Source organism: Schistocerca gregaria, chromosome 8 (genome assembly GCF_023897955.1).
Source record: "Schistocerca gregaria isolate iqSchGreg1 chromosome 8, iqSchGreg1.2, whole genome shotgun sequence".
Classification (NCBI taxonomy): domain Eukaryota; kingdom Metazoa; phylum Arthropoda; class Insecta; order Orthoptera; family Acrididae; genus Schistocerca; species Schistocerca gregaria.
This window is the reverse complement of record NC_064927.1, coordinates 327,464,078-327,482,582: the sequence shown is the minus strand read 5'-3', so window position 1 is coordinate 327,482,582 and position 18,505 is coordinate 327,464,078. Positions and strand designations below refer to the sequence as shown.

Genomic DNA, 18,505 nt, shown 5'->3' with positions numbered 1-18,505 from the left:
TTTACAAAATATATGACCTGGACAGAGAGGTGGTACTGATTATGGTGAATTACTAACACTGAGTTCTTTTTAGCACAATTATATTAAGTTTGGTTTTTCAAAGACAACTGAAAGTTACTCACAATTAATTCATAAACAATGAGATGTAAACAACAAGTATTATCTGTTCTCAATAAACCAGTATAAATGCAAATCATGAAATTACATATAGCTCTGTTAACAAATCTTAGAATAAGAAATCATAGAAGCATTACAAAAGTGAAATATCTAGCTAGCCTTTTCATCAAATTAGTTTACGTCCAGTCTGTGGTTACTCAACAATTACTAATTATCAGCCAACTCATCTATAATAACGTCTTGGCAAAGACAAAAATCATAATTATTTAACATCTTTACCTTGCTTGTATGAAGTTTTCTGCTTCCATGTTCAACAATACTGGTATACATAAATTAATCCAACACTTGGTGGCTGCACTCACCACACACCTAAAACTGCCTACTCCATCGTCTTTCCCTCACAGACAGCTAACTACGACTGTGTGCCAAGTGCTCTCTCACTCCAACATTACAAACCTGAGACCTAAAACAGCATCTTCGGCTCTGCGGTCGTGCACAATCAGCGCTCTGCATTATCGAACCTATCAGAGACATTCTAGTTTCATTTTAATTTACATAAATATTCCTATCGTATTCTAATGCCACCTACAGGTTGTGCCTCAAGAGACCCCTTTCACAACACGACAGACACATAATCAACGTAATCTGAAAATAAGTTTATTTTTATAGAAGAATATTACAATGTTAGACATTTAACACCAATATTCACTTTAACTTTAAAGCCCACATACGTGTACATACATGCATGTACTAAGCTCTTACATTCTCTGGTGATTATTTGTAATATTGGTGCTATAATTCTGAATATACACTCCTGGAAATGGAAAAAAGAACACATTGACACCGGTGTGTCAGACCCACCATACTTGCTCCGGACTCTGCGAGAGGGCTGTACAAGCAATGGTCACACGCACGACACAGCGGACACACCAGGAACCGCGGTGTTGGCCGTCGAATGGCGCTAACTGCGCAGCATTTGTGCACCGCCGCCGTCAGTGTCAGCCAGTTTGCCGTGGCATACGGAGCTCCATCGCAGTCTTTAACACTGGTAGCATGCCGCAACAGCGTGGACGTGAACCGTATGTGCAGTTGACGGACTTTGAGCGAGGGCGTATAGTGGGCATGCGGGAGGCCGGGTGGACGTACCGCCGAATTGCTCAACACGTGGGGCGTGAGGTCTCCACAGTACATCGATGTTGTCGCCAGTGGTCGGCGGAAGGTGCACGTGCCCGTCGACCTGGGACCGGACCGCAGCGACGCACGGATGCATGCCAAGACCGTAGGATCCTACGCAGTGCCGTAGGGGACCGCACCGCCACTTCCCAGCAAATTAGGGACACTGTTGCTCCTGGGGTATCGGCGAGGACCATTCGCAACCGTCTCCATGAAGCTGGGCTACGGTCCCGCACACCGTTAGGCTGTCTTCCGCTCACGCCCCAACATCGTGCAGCCCGCCTCCAGTGGTGTCGCGACAGGCGTGAATGGAGGGACGAATGGAGACGTGTCGTCTTCAGCGATGAGAGTCGCTTCTGCCTTGGTGCCAATGATGGTCGTATGCGTGTTTGGCGCCGTGCAGGTGAGCGCCACAATCAGAACTGCATACGACCGAGGCACACAGGGCCAACACTCGGCATCATGGTGTGGGTTGCGATCACCTACACTGGCCGTACACCTCTGGTGATCGTCGAGGGGACACTGAATAGTGCACGGTACATCCAAACCGTCATCGAACCCATCGTTCTACCATTCCTAGACCGGCAAGGGAACTTGCTGTTCCAACAGGACAATGCACGTCCGCATGTATCCCGTGCCACCCAAAGTGCTCTAGAAGGTGTAAGTCAACTACCCTGGCCAGCAAGATCTCCTGATCTGTCCCCCATTGAGCATGTTTGGGACTGGATGAAACGTCGTCTCACGCGGTCTGCACATCCAGCACGAACGCTGGTCCAACTGAGGCGCCAGGTGGAAATGGCATGGCAAGCCGTTCCACAGGACTACATCCGGCATCTCTACAATCGTCTCCATGGGAGAATAGCAGCCTGCATTGCTGCGAAAGGTGGATATACACTGTACTAGTGCCGACATTGTGCATGCTCTGTTGCCTGTGTCTATGCGCCCGTGGTTCTGTCAGTGTGATCATGTGATGTGTCTGACCCCAGGAATGTGTCAATAAAGTTTCCCCTTCCTGGGACAATGAATTCACGGTGTTCTTATTTCAATTTCCAGGAGTGTAGATATGTAAAATAATTATTTGCAGTTTTCGAATCATTAGAATTACTGGTATGTACCTTTCGCAGAGCTCTTTCAATTGGAATCCTCTCTTATCAATTTGTCACTGTAGCTTTTTCAGCAGCAATTTTTGTAAACTACAAGCCGTGGTTTATGAATGTCGGAGTTCGTCTTCATTACACATAATTTCCTTATCATGTAAATTACTGTATGGCTTACAGTGTTTCAATAGCTGTACGTATCTTAATAAAATCGAACAGATGGTGAATTGCATGTGGTGGTCCAGATTTACATACTATAAAAATATATCTTTAATCTAACCATCAAAGAGTTCGTGATGACGAAACAAAATTACTATAGTCTAAGAAATATATTTATACTTATCATAGACTTTACAAGAAACAAAGGGTTCAGATTCTGGAAATCACTTGTACACTCCCGACCAGCATCTTCCAGTTGTGAACGTCGTCCTAATCTTCTTCTTCTTCTTCTTCTTCTTCTTCTTCTTCTTCTTCTTCTCCCTCTTCTTTCTCACAAAGGTTATCACCACCATTATTATCATTATCCTCACAGCACTAATCCTCTTCTTCTTCTATGCCTCCACCCACTAATCTCATAAATATATTGGCTTTAACATCATCGTCTTGGTTCGTCTTCTTTCAAAGCAGTTAATCCAGTCTCTGAGAAACAGGTCTGATTGGTTGTCAAGTACATAAATCTTGAGTCGGCTTTCCAAATACTCCCTAGCTTTAGGTGATTTAATATGGTGGGCACATTTCCTTCAGTTCCTCAGGCCCTATTCATTTTCACACTTTAGGCTGATTTGCAAAGTGCCAAAAGCTATTTTAAAAATTCAGGAACCCTTCGAATCGATACACTTTCAGCAAGGCTTGATCACCATTTTCAAATTTCCTGCAGACCTTTTTCTATCTATTTGAAACTTAAAATCATAAAACTGGGTACCATAATGTTGGTAATGGTCAATATAGAATTATGATCAATGGAGACTAATAATCAGGGTAGGGTGATGTTCAATTGGTAAGACGGCAATGGAGAACTAATCGGTCCCGAATTACGGTCAGTTTGTAGGGTGAGTGTCATTAGCCTATGTGTTTCAAACAGCATGATGTACAACATAAAGTGCCTCTACCAACAATAGAAGAGACGTGATCAGATGTACGGTGATGATTAACAGGAATATTAGTGCCTTCCAGTGTAGATGTATCTTTCATCCCACGTCACTAAGACGATTACGCCAATTTTCATAAAGCCACATGAGAATCCCAGAGTTTCAGATGCAAATAGGGAGCATTATGATAGATACAGGGATTAGTGACACATGGTCGTTGTTGCGAGACTGAACACCATTATAATCCAAACTTACCAAAAATAGACTCAAAATGCCTCTATTAAAAAGCGTGGTTAAAATTGTGCTTCATGTATACTTAAGACACCGTCTCCATTTTCAACTGAGGCTTGAATTGAAAGACATAGTTTCGACTGTTGCTGACAGATTTATACCCAATAATTTAATAAGAGACGCTACCAATTTCACATTGTACAAGAAAACAAAAAAAGAAAAGTTAAATCCTCTCCATTGGCGGAGTTTTACAGAAACTGGAGATTTAGCTCAGACTTCATTGCAAAGTTGGTTTAAGAGTTTTCACAACGTAATTCTGTTTAGAAATCTAACAGAAAGTGCAAAGAGACTGGTCGTACTTAGAATACACCAGTGGCAGGGGACAATCAATACCTTATCCCCATAATAGCGATGGTAGTTTTAACATAGACGGTCCCACTAAAGCTGAGTTAATATGTGATTTTCCGAAAGTGCTTCACCAAAGTGCAAAGTGGACTAAGTAAGTATTCCAGACTTCTATTAAAGAATTGCAGCCAACGAGAGTAACTTAGAAGCAAAAATCCTTGGTGTAGTGAAACATATGAGATCAATAAACGCAAGTCTTCCTGTCGATATGGTACACCAATTAGAAACCTCTGAGCATATGCACACCTAGTCCTCGACAAAAGGTCCATCATTATAGACTGGAAAGTTTCACGAATCATATCATTACTTAAGAAAGGGAGTCGGAGTAATTCACTGTAGTATTGACCAATATCACTGACATCGATTTGCAATATCTTTTTGCAATTTCTGAATTACCTCGACTGAAACGATCTGTTGGCACGTGGATGGTAAAGATTAAAAAGCAACGTTTGTGTGCAAGAGAGCTAGTTCTTTATTCTCATTAAGTAATGAGTGCTATCGGCAGGTGATCTCAATTTGATTCTGTATTTCTAGATTTCTAGAAGGTTTCTAATACCGTACCTCAGAAGCGGCTTGTAATCTAATTGCAGGCTTATGGCGTATCTTGTCAGTTGTGCGACTTGATTCGTCATTTCGTGTCAGAAACGGCGCAGTTCGTAGTAATGACGGAAAGTGTTTGTGTAGAACACAAAAAACAAGAAATTAAGGTCATCTGTTGATCATATATCTCAGGAACCGCTTTAGATCGTTTGCAGATGGTGCTATCATTTACCGTCTAGTAAAGTCATTAGAAGATGAAAACCATTCAAAAGTGTGACTAGAAGTCTGCATCTTGTGAAAAGTGGTAGTTAACTCTTAGTAATGATGTCGTCCACCTGATTATTAAAAGAAACCTGTTAAATTTTGTTTATACGATAAGCCATATAAACCTAAAAAGTATCAGTTCAACTAAATACCTAGGGATTACAATTGAAACCTACCAAAAACGGAAGATCACATAGATAATGCTGGGTTTTAATGGCAGAACACTAGAGAATGCTACTGATCCACTAAAGAGACTGCCTTCACTACGCTCGCCCTCTTCTAGATTGCTGAAGAGCGGTTTCAGAAGTTTACCCTCTAGGATTGACCAAGGACACCGGAAAACTTCGAAGGCAGCTCGTTTTGAACGATCGCGAAATTGGGCATAAAGTGTCGGGAATGTGATACGCGATTTGGAATGGCAATCATTAAATCAAAGACGTTTATAGTAGCAGCGACGTGTTTTCTCGAAATATCAGTCACCATCTTTCTTCTGCGAGCACCAATACATTTTGCCGACACCCACTTGGGTAGGATGAAATGATAATCTTAATAAAATATTACAAATCAGGGGCTAGAAGTAAAGGTTTATGTGGTTGGTTTCTCTGCACGCTGTTAGAATTAGACAGTATAGAAGTACTGCGAAAGTAGTTCGATGAACCCTTTGCCAGTCACTGAAGTGTGAGTTGTAGATTATTCATGCAGATGTACAAGTAGATATAAACCTACAAGGTTCTCCGCTAAATTGGGGAAAGAAGCAATTTATAAAAATTCGTATCTGGAAGAAGGGACAGAAAGATATGACCTGTAATATCCATGAGATTAGAATGAACAGCAGAATACAGTTGTAGGGGAAGACAAAAGTATATGTGGCTAATAATTGACACGAGATGAAATTGCTACGAAGTAGAGCAAATAATTCCGAAGCCTAATAAAATAAGAGGAAGAAAATGCATAAATTATAAGGGGAACTATATCTGACATATTCATTATTAACTACTACTAAGAAATTATTAATCGTCCGTTATTGGCACTATTTTGCATATCGTTACACAGTTGCTTCAGTTTTTCAATTTTTCTAATACGACTTTCTCTTTCAGGGTACAGACTTCACTGGAGTGCTGAAATGCGCGTTTTACCTTCCACTGCCCGGCGGCCAAGTATACATGTATTGTTGGGCAGCACACAATATAACCGAGCAAGTGAGTAGGCGGTGGACATTAGGGAATGACAACCCAAAACCATCAAAATCCATTTTGTTAAAGACCTTAATTATTTTGAATCATCATTCACAAATTCTCTATGTGAGACATTCATATAAATTGTGCACCAATTTAGTTCCTTGAAAAACTGCCTTTGAACAGATATATGAGAAGTGGTCCAAGTGTCTGTCCTGAAGCTCATTTGATTGTTGTTACCTACTCGCCAGAATATGTGAAAGATGGCACTGTTTGGTTTCTTTCACGAAACACAGCACAGATTTTCTCGAGCAGCTCAGTTGTAGAAGTAGTTCGGGTAATTAAGTTTTCACATGCCTCCTTTTATCCTCCCCCCTTCCCCCTGCCCCCCCCCCCCGTCCAAGCCATGCAAAACACCAAATTGAGAGATCACGCTTGGTGAATAAAGGGCCCGTCTGAACCAATCAAATATTTCCAACCTATAAAGTTAGATGTGCTCACGCACTAACACAGAAGTGTTCTTGGGCTGCATCAGGTGGCCACCAACAGCAATCTTAGTATGCCCAACAGCTCTGCAAGTAGGGTGCGCAGCACGGGATTGTAAGCTACTACACTCTGAATGTGGCGGAAATGATTGAAGTCCTAGACAAGTATCCCCGACACTTATAGCACACATTTTGTGGAAATCTTTGCTGGTCAGGTGTTAGAAAGCCGCATGTGCGTCTAGAGCAGTCCTTCAGTAGTCAGTGTAAGGTCTGTGGCAGTTTCTTCCAGCTCCTTCTACTCTGTTCGAGAATGGAACGTCAGCAGAAAAACTCCTGGAAAATTCCAATATTTCCGTTCCTTTAAATCTCTTGTCATAATCACTTCGTGAGATGTACACTCCTGGAAATTGAAATAAGAACACCGTGAATTCATTGTCCCAGGAAGGGGAAACTTTATTGACACATTCCTGGGGTCAGATACATCACATGATCACACTGACAGAATCACAGGCACATAGACACAGGCAACAGAGCATGCACAATGTCGGCACTAGTACAGTGTATATCCACCTTTCGCAGCAATGCAGGCTGCTATTCTCCCATGGAGACGATCGTAGAGATGTTGGATGTAGTCCTGTGGAACGGCTTGAAATGCCATTTCCACCTGGCGCCTCAGTTGGACCAGCGTTCGTGCTGGACGTGCAGACCGCGTGAGACGACGTTTCATCCAGTCCCAAACATGCTCAATGGGGGACAGATCCGGAGATCTTCCTGGCCAGGGTAGTTGACTTACACCTTCTAGAGCATGTTGGGTGGCACGGGATACATGCGGACGTGCATTGTCCTGTTGGAACAGCAAGTTCCCTTGCCGGTCTAGGAATGGTAGAACGATGGGTTCGATGACGGTTTGGATGTACCGTGCACTATTCAGTGTCCCCTCGACGATCACCAGAGGTGTACGGCCAGGGTAGGAGATCGCTCCCCACACCATGATGCCGGGTGTTGGCCCTGTGTGCCTCGGTCGTATGCAGTCCTGATTGTGGCGCTCACCTGCACGGCGCCAAACACGCATACGACCATCATTGGCACCAAGGCAGAAGCGACTCTCATCGCTGAAGACGACACGTCTCCATTCGTCCCTCCATTCACGCCTGTCGCGACACCACTGGAGGTGGGCTGCACGATGTTGGGGCGTGAGCGGAAGACGGCCTAACGGTGTGCGGGACCGTAGCCCAGCTTCATGGAGACGGTTGCGAATGGTCCTCGCCGATACCCCAGGAGCAACAGTGTCCCTAATATGCTGGGAAGTGGCGGTGCGGTCCCCTACGGCACTGCGTAGGATCCTACGGTCTTGGCGTGCATCCGTGCGTCGCTGCGGTCCGGTCCCAGGTCGACGGGCACGTGCACCTTCCGCCGACCACTGGCGACAACATCGATGTACTGTGGAGACCTCACGCCCCACGTGTTGAGCAATTCGGCGGTACATCCACCCGGCCTCCCGCATGCCCACTATACGCCCTCCCTCAAAGTCCGTCAACTGCACATACGGTTCACGTCCACGCTGTCGCGGCATGCTACCAGTGTTAAAGACTGCGATGGAGCTCCGTATGCCACGGCAAACAGGCTGACACTGACGGCGGCGGTGCACAAATGCTGCGCAGCTAGCGCCATTCGACAGCCAACACCGCGGTTCCTGGTGTGTCCGCTGTGTCGTGCGTGTGATCATTGCTTGTACAGCCCTCTCGCAGTGCCCGGAGCAAGTATGGTGGGTCTGACACACCGGTGTCAATGTGTTCTTTTTTCCATTTCCAGGAGTGTGTATGGGAGGCTGGAATACGTTTACTAGGAACGTAGGCTCTTGGAAATTTTACAGAGAATCTCTACGTTTGGATCTTTCCCATCTCCTTTATTAATGACACCTGCTAACGACATCAAATACGTCGCCGTCGAGTTCAGAAGGTAAGCAAGTACAAGACGTTTGCTTTACGCACTGTTTACTTATGTATCGCTAAAAACAAGATAGTCAACGATATAATGCACGCATAGGCATAAAGTGCCCAGGACGACATTATACAGCATCGCTGATCTTCCACATCTTCCCTACCGTGGTCGACCTACACAGGGACGACCATGTATACCAGGTTGGTAATCTGTTCTATCTGTGGTAACGAGAACGACAGTGCGTTTCCCTCTCTTCGTGGTTCTTCCACTTATCATCTCTTCCATATGTGTCGGGGACCTACATCCTCTTGAAGAAGTTCGGTATCTCTAATCCGGATCTTCAGTGATTACCCAGTGTCCTTGAGTTGATGGAAGGGTCGAAGGGGCAATAAGTACTCTTTGCTCCACCGCTTCCAAAAGTCGTCGGTTATCTTGTGCTGCGTTACCAAATCTGTTGTTTTTTGTCGTTGAGGGCACTTGGGTAAGATGGGGAGTCTCCCTTCAACGAGAAAGTAAGCTGGGCAAAGCATCTAATCCTCAGTTTCTCTGATTGGCCTTGAATAATTCATTGTGGCTTCTATGTAAAGAAATACGTTTTACAGGCCTACCTCGCCCATCCTGCAACCGCCCAGTACCTTACAGATGCAACGTTTAACTGTGCGAACCATCCGCTACAACCATCCTCCCTCCCCACCCCCACCCCCCCAACCGCTCGTGGCGCTATGAACTTCCCTATAACATATACGCTGTTGTGCGAGGAATTGTCGTATCTTGTTACCAGAGATAGCGGTCCATATTTCCGTTATCTCTTGGTTAGCTGCAGGGAAAGTTGGTGTGTTATCACTATACATATTATGCGAAATACCACGCCGACCTATAAACATTGAAGCGGTCTTTTTTCGAGATAGTTGTTAATACCTGATTTACCACTCTAGTTACAGAACAGGTGATTAATAGGATATACAGTTTCTAGTGATGGCTAATTTTGAGTTTAGGGTCGCCGTGAAATCAGTTACAGGGAATCCAAACGGCTTCAGAGATTTCACTCTATCGGCTGATAATGGTGCTTACATCTGTTGACCAGCGATGTTGCGTGCAATTTTACAGAGAAGACAACAACAGAAGACCGTTTTGATCACACTTCAGGCGTATAGTATCCAAAACGATTCTGTTAGTAGTAAAAGAACCATTCATACTCGTAAATGGTGTAGATAGATGTGTGTGCACATGATCAGAAGTTTGTTGAAGTGATGGTTTCTTTCAGAAGAATAGGACTTGCTTCCACGGAAGCGTCGGTGTACTGCAGGCGGCCTCCTAAACCTAATAAATCATCATCTAAGTATGTACTGAAACATTTTATCTTGGATGTAGTAAGACGTGGAATACCTTTGCCCTTTGCTTAGAGCGATTATTTCCGCGGTGAAACACTCATACTGCACAGTTTTAGTGCAATAAAGACGGGATTCTTCTATTTTCGCTGCAGTGAATTCTTCGCAAGAGTCCGCTTTCTAAGGAGCTTTCGTTTGAAGAGGAGGACATAAGCAGCGATTTGTACAGTTTCCAGTAAGAGCTGAATCTCTTTATGTCTATGACTGACTCTGGAGACTGAATGAGTAAGGCCTGAGGCGATTAATCAAGCTTCAATAAAATTTTAGGTGAAATAGATGCGTCATAATTGTTCGTGCATAAATTAGGAAGTTGTTATAGTGGTCCGTTCCAGCAGATGCCCTAAATTCTCAAGATCTGAGATGTGGATCCTCTTGAATTCAAACCCACTGGGTTGACTTTGTCCGGACAGTATCTCCACTGAGACGGTGTTGCTCACAGTATATCCCTTTGGCTGTAATTGTCTCTGAAATGTTTAAGGTGATTTGTCGCAGACTCACTGAGGAACTGAGAATGTGTCTCCTCCAGAGTTCCGAGTCCTCTCTAGAATCGTTACTAGATAGATATATCTTCCTTCTATCTTCCAAAAGGCGGATAATTGTTCCAAATTAGTCCCCCCACTTTGGGAGTGTCAGTTTTGTTTATATCTGTAAAGAGTAACTCATCATATAATGCCAATAGGCTGCTTTCCGGTTCAGTTTCTGCAGCAAAGTCGTCCATGTACCTGTTCTGATGCAGCATGTGCACGGAACTGTGACTGATAAATGTCTCCTAGTTCAGGAGTGATGCAGAAAGCAGAAACTGACTGGAGGCCGAAAATAAGACGTAAAATCGTTAAATTGTCCTTTGCATTGCATTTATATGACTTTAACATTGTTTGTAGTTCTTGTAACAGAAGAATCTAGTATGACTTCTCCCCCCCCCCTCCCCACACACTCGCACACATTGTAACATAGCCATAATAAGCAAATTACCAGATGTTGAAAGTGCCTGCGCTCGTAGGTAGCACAACGCGCCTACTACACGTGCACCGTGGCGCTCGGGGGCCGCAGGACAGTTGCGACACCTGAGGATGGGCTTATATGAGCCCAAAACCGGTCGTGGTAATAAAAGAAATTTACAACAGAAGCAGTATTTTCTACCTCTGCATGTTCTCCCAAAGGGATTGCCTGTAATAAAGAAATTGTTGGAGGATTAAACCTCCGTAACGTGTTGTGGATACAAATAAACATTGCCTGGTGGCAGTGAGCTTGTTATTTCATTCGAGGAAGATTTCATTCCAGGAAGCAATAATTTTTTTTCTTTTTTCTTCAGCGTTAGTGGTATTTTCTCGACACTGCAATAAGAAAAAAAAATCTGAAGTGTTTCGCTGTCCACAGGCGCAGGAAGTGGCGCTGTCAGCTTACAGCTGTTCCTGGTTGGAGGCGAGTGCTCGTTTCAAACGCTCACTCAGGATCCTGATAAGCCGCGCCCAGAAACCACTAGTTCTCACCGCTGGGCACCTCTACTCCATCAACAGGGAAGTCTTCGTCTCGGTCAGTATTATGATCCCTTTGCGATCTCACTACATTTTAGTTAATTTCACCGTGTTATTATTACTTATGTAATGTGGTAAGCCATCGCACATCACACAAGACCACTCCCCTAGTACAGTCTGAAGAATTAAATCTAACATTTACGTTTCTATTGAAGGACAAGACTGGTGGAATTTAGCCCGGATTACCCAACTTCAATTATGTAAATAATAAAAATATGTGAAAAGCTCTCGGTGGTTCTTTTCTTATAATTACAAGCGCAGATAGCCAGAAGGAACAGTGTAACGTTTCGCTGAAACATCTCTGATCATCTATTTTGAGCTCCTTCTGAGAAACCAGTTCTACGACTTCCTCATAGTAATCTGAGAAACACATGAACTCCTTAGAAGTTTAGTCCCCAACATTACTCTGAATATTTAATTAAAACGTAACACTCAAAATTCTGATAATTACAATAACACAGGGACAAGACTTATCAATAAAAAAAGCAAATGTTGGACAATAACCTCAATGAAATTGCAGAATCCGTCTCAAAGTTTTCATAAATCTTAATAGGATTAAGATTCTATTTGAAACTGTGAATACTATAACGACTGGAGAAAAATATTACATACGGTCTTGCACTTTACAAAAAACTTGCTTTGGTAAGTTTAATTAGTAGAGAAGGAAAACTAACTTTAGTTACCCATTGTACGTATGTGTGTTATCAGGCGTTTTATTCTTTGGGATGGGAGTTAAGTTCATGTACAGGATACGAAAAAGTAACATGAAACTGGAAAACGATACAAAAAGCCATAAAGTATGTGAAGCGGTATCGGGTGGACATCCGTGGAAAGGCAAAACTATAATACATTGTTCCTAAAGACGGGGAGTTGCCTTTTACAGTAGTTGAATGGGCAGCAGTCTGGATGCATCACTGATTAGTCCTTTTAATATTAACCAACATTGCCTTTTTACGTTGAAACAGTGAACAGGTAAAAGGGAGCGGATACAGAAGGTGTTATATTTTATGTTGAAATGTAGCTGTGTTGCATGGTTTAATGGTGTTGGCATATTCTTGGGTAAAATAATACACAATGAAAAAGAAACCTTTAGGATCTCTGGGGCGGCGCGGGATTAGCCGAGCGGTCTTAGGGCGCTGCAGTCATGGGCTGTGCGGCTGGTCCCGGCGGATGTTCGAGTCCTCCCTCGGGCATGGGTGTGTGTGTTTGTCCTTAGGATAATTTAGGTCAAGTAGTGTGTAAGCTTCGGGACTGATGACTTAGCAGTTAAGTTCGATAAAATTTCTCACACATTTGAACATTTCTGATCTCTGAGTGAGGACTAATCAACAGAACTATGTCATCAATAAATGAAAACTAATTTGTACGTGTCCTTCATGGAAAGTTAGATACCTCAAATGAGGTACTAAATTTAAATATCAAAACGAATTTGACGAATTATGATGCGATGGCAGGAAAAAAAAGGAATTCGTGTCAGGTGAGTCCATATTCTTCATAAAAGTCACCTGCGGATAATACAGGAGTCGGTCTAATAATGAAAAAGAAACTAGCAATTACTAATTATGTTACTATGAGTACCATAATGAACACAGTATCGAAGGCAACATTGACGCAGTGCCACTATTTTATATGCCTTTAAGCACTTCTGATGAATTGTGTGTGGAGTAAGTACATTAAGGACGCAAAATACCCACAGAGCTTTGACAACGGTATTGGAAAAATGTTGAGAATGCAAAGGCTGTTGCACTCTCTCTTCAGGAGAGAACGCGGAAATGACGAGAGGCAAAAGGTAGTAAAAATTCGTGCACCTATAAAAAGATCGATGCACGACACCGGCTACCACTGCCGAGAACCCGAGAAAATTCTGGTCCTACATAAAATCATTAAGTGGGTCTAAAGCTTCTATTCAGTCACCCGTTGACCACTCTGGTGTGGCAGTAGAAAACTCCAAAAGTTAGGACGAGGTATTAAATTTAGCATTTAAGAAATCGTTCACGCAGGAGAATCGTACAAACGTACTATCATTTGACCATTACACATACTACCGTATGGAATACGTAGTAATACACGTCTCTGGTTTAGAGACACAACTGTTGAAAGCAAATATATCGTCAGGTCCTGTTGGCATCCTAGGTCGGTTTTACAAGGAGTATTCTACTGCATTGGTCCCTTACTTAGCTTGAACGTATCGCGAATAATTCGCCCAGCACAAAGTCCCGACCGACCGGAAAGAAGAGCATGTGACTCCTATGCATAAGAACGGTAAAAGAACGAACTCGTTTGTTGATGATGCTGTGCTGTATGAGAATGTGCATTCGTTGAGTGACTGTGGGAGGACACAAAATGACTTAAATAAATTTTCTAGTTTTTGTGATGAATTTCAGCCAGTTCTAAAGTAGAAAACTGGATGTTATCGTAGATGAGTAGGAAAATCAAACTCAAATAATTCGAGCTGAGAATTAGTAGTGTGCTGTTGACACAGCTTAACGTGGTAAATCAGCATGAAACTGAATGAGCATGTAGGGACTGCTGCAGAAATGGCGAGAGTACTTTAGGAAAGTGTGGTTCATCTACAGAGGGGACGGCATACACGACACTTGTGCGACTCGTTGTTGAGAACTGATCGAGCATTTGCGATCCGCACCAGCTCGGATTAGGCCTTGGACTTAGAAGACCACAATGGAATCAACACTACCATCGTAATTTCACAAGTACCATAATCTGACACGAACGTAAAATGCTGCGCCAGGCACTTACAGTCGTAAATTGTAGTGCACCTGTGTAAAGTGTGCTTCTGTTTCGAGGAGTAAGTCGTCGTTCACTCTATCCATACAACCTCTTCCATAAAAAGGTCACACATAATACTCTTCTCCAGAGAGAGGCTCCTTTTTACGCTTCAACGTATTGCAACTGATTTACAGTTCCCCATGGTGTTGAAACAAATGACTTCCACGCTAGATGGATGCCATTATTCATTTGCGAGCACACCGCTCACACATTCCGCCTTTTACCGTGGAACGTCTACAATCTTCTACTACGCAGCAACTATACCCACCCCTCTTTAAACTTCTTCCCCCTCCCACCAATGATTTTTCTGTTGAGTTCCGATCGATTTTCTCATAGAGTATCCCTTACTAAACAAATACAGATAAAATTCATGCACATACATATTGTAGTGAGTGGATGCCAAGACATATGTAGTTTCACATACTAGAGTTTACGTTACAATAAGAAATGTCAAATTCTATGGTGTCATGGGCAGTGCTGCAAAATGGTTCAAGTCATACCTCGCTAACGGGAAACAAAGGCTGTCAGTGCAAGGGACTAGTGAATTAAGTCATCAGTCATCATCAGAATGGGAAGAAATTACATGTGGTGTCCCACAAGGATCCATCTTAGGCCCATTGCTTTTTCTTGTGTACATTAATGATCTCTCATCAGTTACACTGCCAGAAGCAGAGTTCGTTTTGTTTGCAGATGACACAAGTATTGCAATAAATAGCATGTCGAGTGTAGTTCTAGAAAGATCTGCTAATGATATTTTCATGGATATTAATAAATGGCTTAAAGTCAACTCACTGACATTAAACTTCAGAAAGACTCACTGTATGCAATTCAGAACCTGTAAGAGGTTTCCACCCAGCATATAAATGAAGTACGAAGAAGAGCAGATAGAAGAGGTTGACAGTCTTAAATTCCTGGGATTACAACTTCATAATAAATTCAGTTGGAAGGAGCACACCACAGAACTGCAGAAACGCCTTAACAAATCTGTATTTGCAATTCGAGTGTAGCAGACATAGGCGGCATAAAAGTGAAAAAGCTTGCATAATTTGCCTATTTTCATTCCATAATGTCATATGGTATAATAGGTATAATATTTTGGGATAACTCTTCAAGTCAAACTAATGTTTTCAGAGTCCAAAAGCGTGTAATACGTATTATTTCCGGAGTAAACTCATGGACGTCTTGTAGAAACCTCTTCAATACTGCATGTACAGCGCCTCTTTGTGCACAATATGCGGTTCAACAGAACCCCAAATTCGACATTTCTCTGTATCCACTTCTCCATGTAGTGTAAAACGTGTCTCGTCCCATCATATAATGTTGCCTAGCAACATGTCATCAACTTAGATTTGTGTTACAAGCCCAAGAGTAAACTCAGAACGAAGATGTCGCTCATGAGGTTCAAGTGCTGCATCGTCTGGATGTTTACGGGTACCAGCGTAATGTAGACCACAAAACTTACCGTACTGTTAACCATGCATTCGATAATTCTTGTGACACTGCGCGAGCACAGGCACTACCCGGGAGACGTGCCGCATGGTCAGTTACAGCAACTTTGTCAATAATTTCCAACAAGATAGGACGCCTTCATCTTCCAAGTGTAACATCAAGTTCGCAGGTGTTTTCGAATTTCATTATCATTTAAACCTTTTAATTGTATCACGCCTTTCCTCAGAACCATCAGTAAGTGGTATTCTCTCAATGCAGCACTGTAATTGCTGGCGTTCACAGAAAATAGTTTCACTAACGGGACATGATCTCTATTCTCGTTATGGAGCGCCAAATAACAACTGGATGTCATACCGTCATAAAAACAGTGTTCAGCGTCCGATTTCCACCTTGTAGCCAAAACTGGAATCAATTATTTTCCACCATAAATAGGTTCCTCACTGACACGTTAGCATTACTACCAAGTTCTGCTGCCATACAAGAATTGCAGACTACACTGGAACTACGTCAGAAGTAGCACTTTAATTAGATCTACCTGGTAAAAACAGATCTTTAAAGTTTTTGATAAAAATGTTATTATCTTTTACTGTTACTTGATAGTGGAGTATGCGACAGATTTTTGGATCTGAATGGAAACTGTATCGAGACTCGTGCTACCAGTTCCGCTATCCGATCATGCTCCTATTACCTTTCTAATACGCCATCGGCTATGTATTAGCTGCAAAATGCCAGTATTTGCGCCCAAGGCCTTGTGTGGTTTCCATTTTCTGTTGGCTCGGATCTCATATATAAAATGACTTCAGGTTCTCTATTTGGTCGTAAATGCTTAGAAATGTCTGCGTTTCCTTCGATCGCAATGTATGAAGTTCTATCGTTAAAATGTATTCAGTGCTTCAAACTAAATAAGCCTCTGAAGCGCTTTTCGCGTCTAGTGATCCTGAAATCATACTATTAAGCCAGATAGTCCACACCACCCAAATGAGTATGAACAGGCGCTTGAAAAAGGATGTATTTTGCCCAAGTTCTGAATTCGTGTGCCACATACAACTCTATAGTGAAAAGTAATTACATAAGGAACCGAGATATCGGACATGTCTCTCTCAAGCTTATGGGTGAAAGACAACGATCTCGTACAAACAAAACCAGTGGTTTAGTTTCCAGGCTGATATAAGGAACCTAAACTCCACAACAGAAAAAAAACGATCGAATTTTCTGCAAACATGCACAGTTAACTAACGTAAACACTTAACATAGGTAACAGGAATGTTTAATACTGCTGTTAGTTTTGTAATCAGCGCAGAATAGTATTAGAAACGCATTATTCTTGAACGCTGTACATACGAGTGTGATTGGGGGTACGAAGTGCTTGTTGTTGATGAAATTTCTTACGCGATAAAAGAACATATACTAATTTTGATGCCAAATAGTTCTTCGCCTGTTACTGAGTACTTTCCGTGTCTAGCATTACTCATCCCTCCATCACCAAGCCCCAATAAACTGTTCAAAAAGTCTTCCAATGCACGTGATGTACGTTGTAAATCCTTGGCTGACAGTCTCCCATGACAGGGATTTGTTAATATTTTCAATTCTCTCTGCTTCATATTAATTCTAAATGGCCGTAGTTTTAATACAGAAAGAACTCTGTTACAAGGTCTTTGACGTGTGTGACAGTAACCTGAAAGTTTACAAATTGTGTGAACGTAGATTTATACAAGCCATGGAATATATTTTGTAATTTCATAATCTATATTTCTCTTCCAGCTGGTGAATGCATCCTACTCATACTATGCATTGTTGGGTCATATGAAGAAGCACTAGGCCAACATTCCTTGGAGCTGAATCGTCAATGAATAATGATTTGCGCAGGTCTTATTAGTTTTTAAGCCACACTGAAATTCCGAAACCACATACACAAGTCATGATACTAGCTTAAATTAAAGGTGTAGTAAACAGAAGAAAAGTCTTGACTGTTAATCCAATATTAAATAAACGATATTAAAAAATTGATTAACACAGTACTTGCACTCTCAACTAATAGGTAAACCCAACAATATGCACTGCAGCATTTCCTGGGAAATGTGCAAAAATTAAAGGATGTATTTTCTTCCAATAAAGTTATTAGAAAACAACTATTTACATAGAAAATAAACAAAATATTTCTTTCTTCTAATTAGTTTCTTTTGTTGGATTTATTTCAATGTAAGTGTTACGTTTCTATCTTGAAACAGGTGTTTCTGTTTCTATAAACTAAAATAACTTAGTGTGAATCTATACTTACAATGATAACCCTACTTAAGATGTTGAAACAGGAAGAAATCCACATCAGCAGATAAAGAAAGTATTGCAATTACTTATTCTGACAATCTCCCATGACAGGGATTTCATCATTTCAATAACATAAAAATAATTGGTTACTGTATTTATAGATACGAAATGGGTACTTGGAATGATAATGTATTAAACTGCCTAAATCTCTAATACTGAAATGTTGACTATTGAATATATAACAAAAATTACAGCTTTTAAATCAAATCTTTTTAAACACTTCAGTGTTGTGATATATTTTGATTCATTTGTAGTTTAACTTGGTTTTATTCCTAATTAACTTGATTTACATCCACAACTAAACAAAAGTATGATTTTTTACATTTTATTTGCATCTGTAATTTTGTAGACACCAAACTAATTGCTCATAAATTTTTTGTAATAAAACATTCGGCGCCAGTACTTGACACAAATGATTTTATTCACTTAATGTAATTAATGTGTGAAATTAATTTAGGATATCTAAATATATGCACATATACTCATGTACTATTCACAAACTGTT

General features: G+C 41.8%; 1 protein-coding gene across 1 annotated transcript in view; it reads left to right on the top strand.

Annotated features, from left to right (window-relative positions):
* Positions 1–17,716, top strand: part of LOC126285178 (odorant receptor Or2-like) — a 111,680-nt gene extending 93,964 nt beyond the window's left edge. The window contains exons 3-5 of the mRNA XM_049984486.1: positions 6,013–6,114; positions 11,282–11,437; positions 17,437–17,716. Coding sequence (XP_049840443.1) covers positions 6,013–6,114; positions 11,282–11,437; positions 17,437–17,493 — 315 coding nt within the window. The 3' untranslated portion in view covers positions 17,494–17,716. The remainder of the gene's footprint in view (positions 1–6,012; positions 6,115–11,281; positions 11,438–17,436) is intronic.
* Positions 17,717–18,505: the final 789 nt, after the last annotated feature.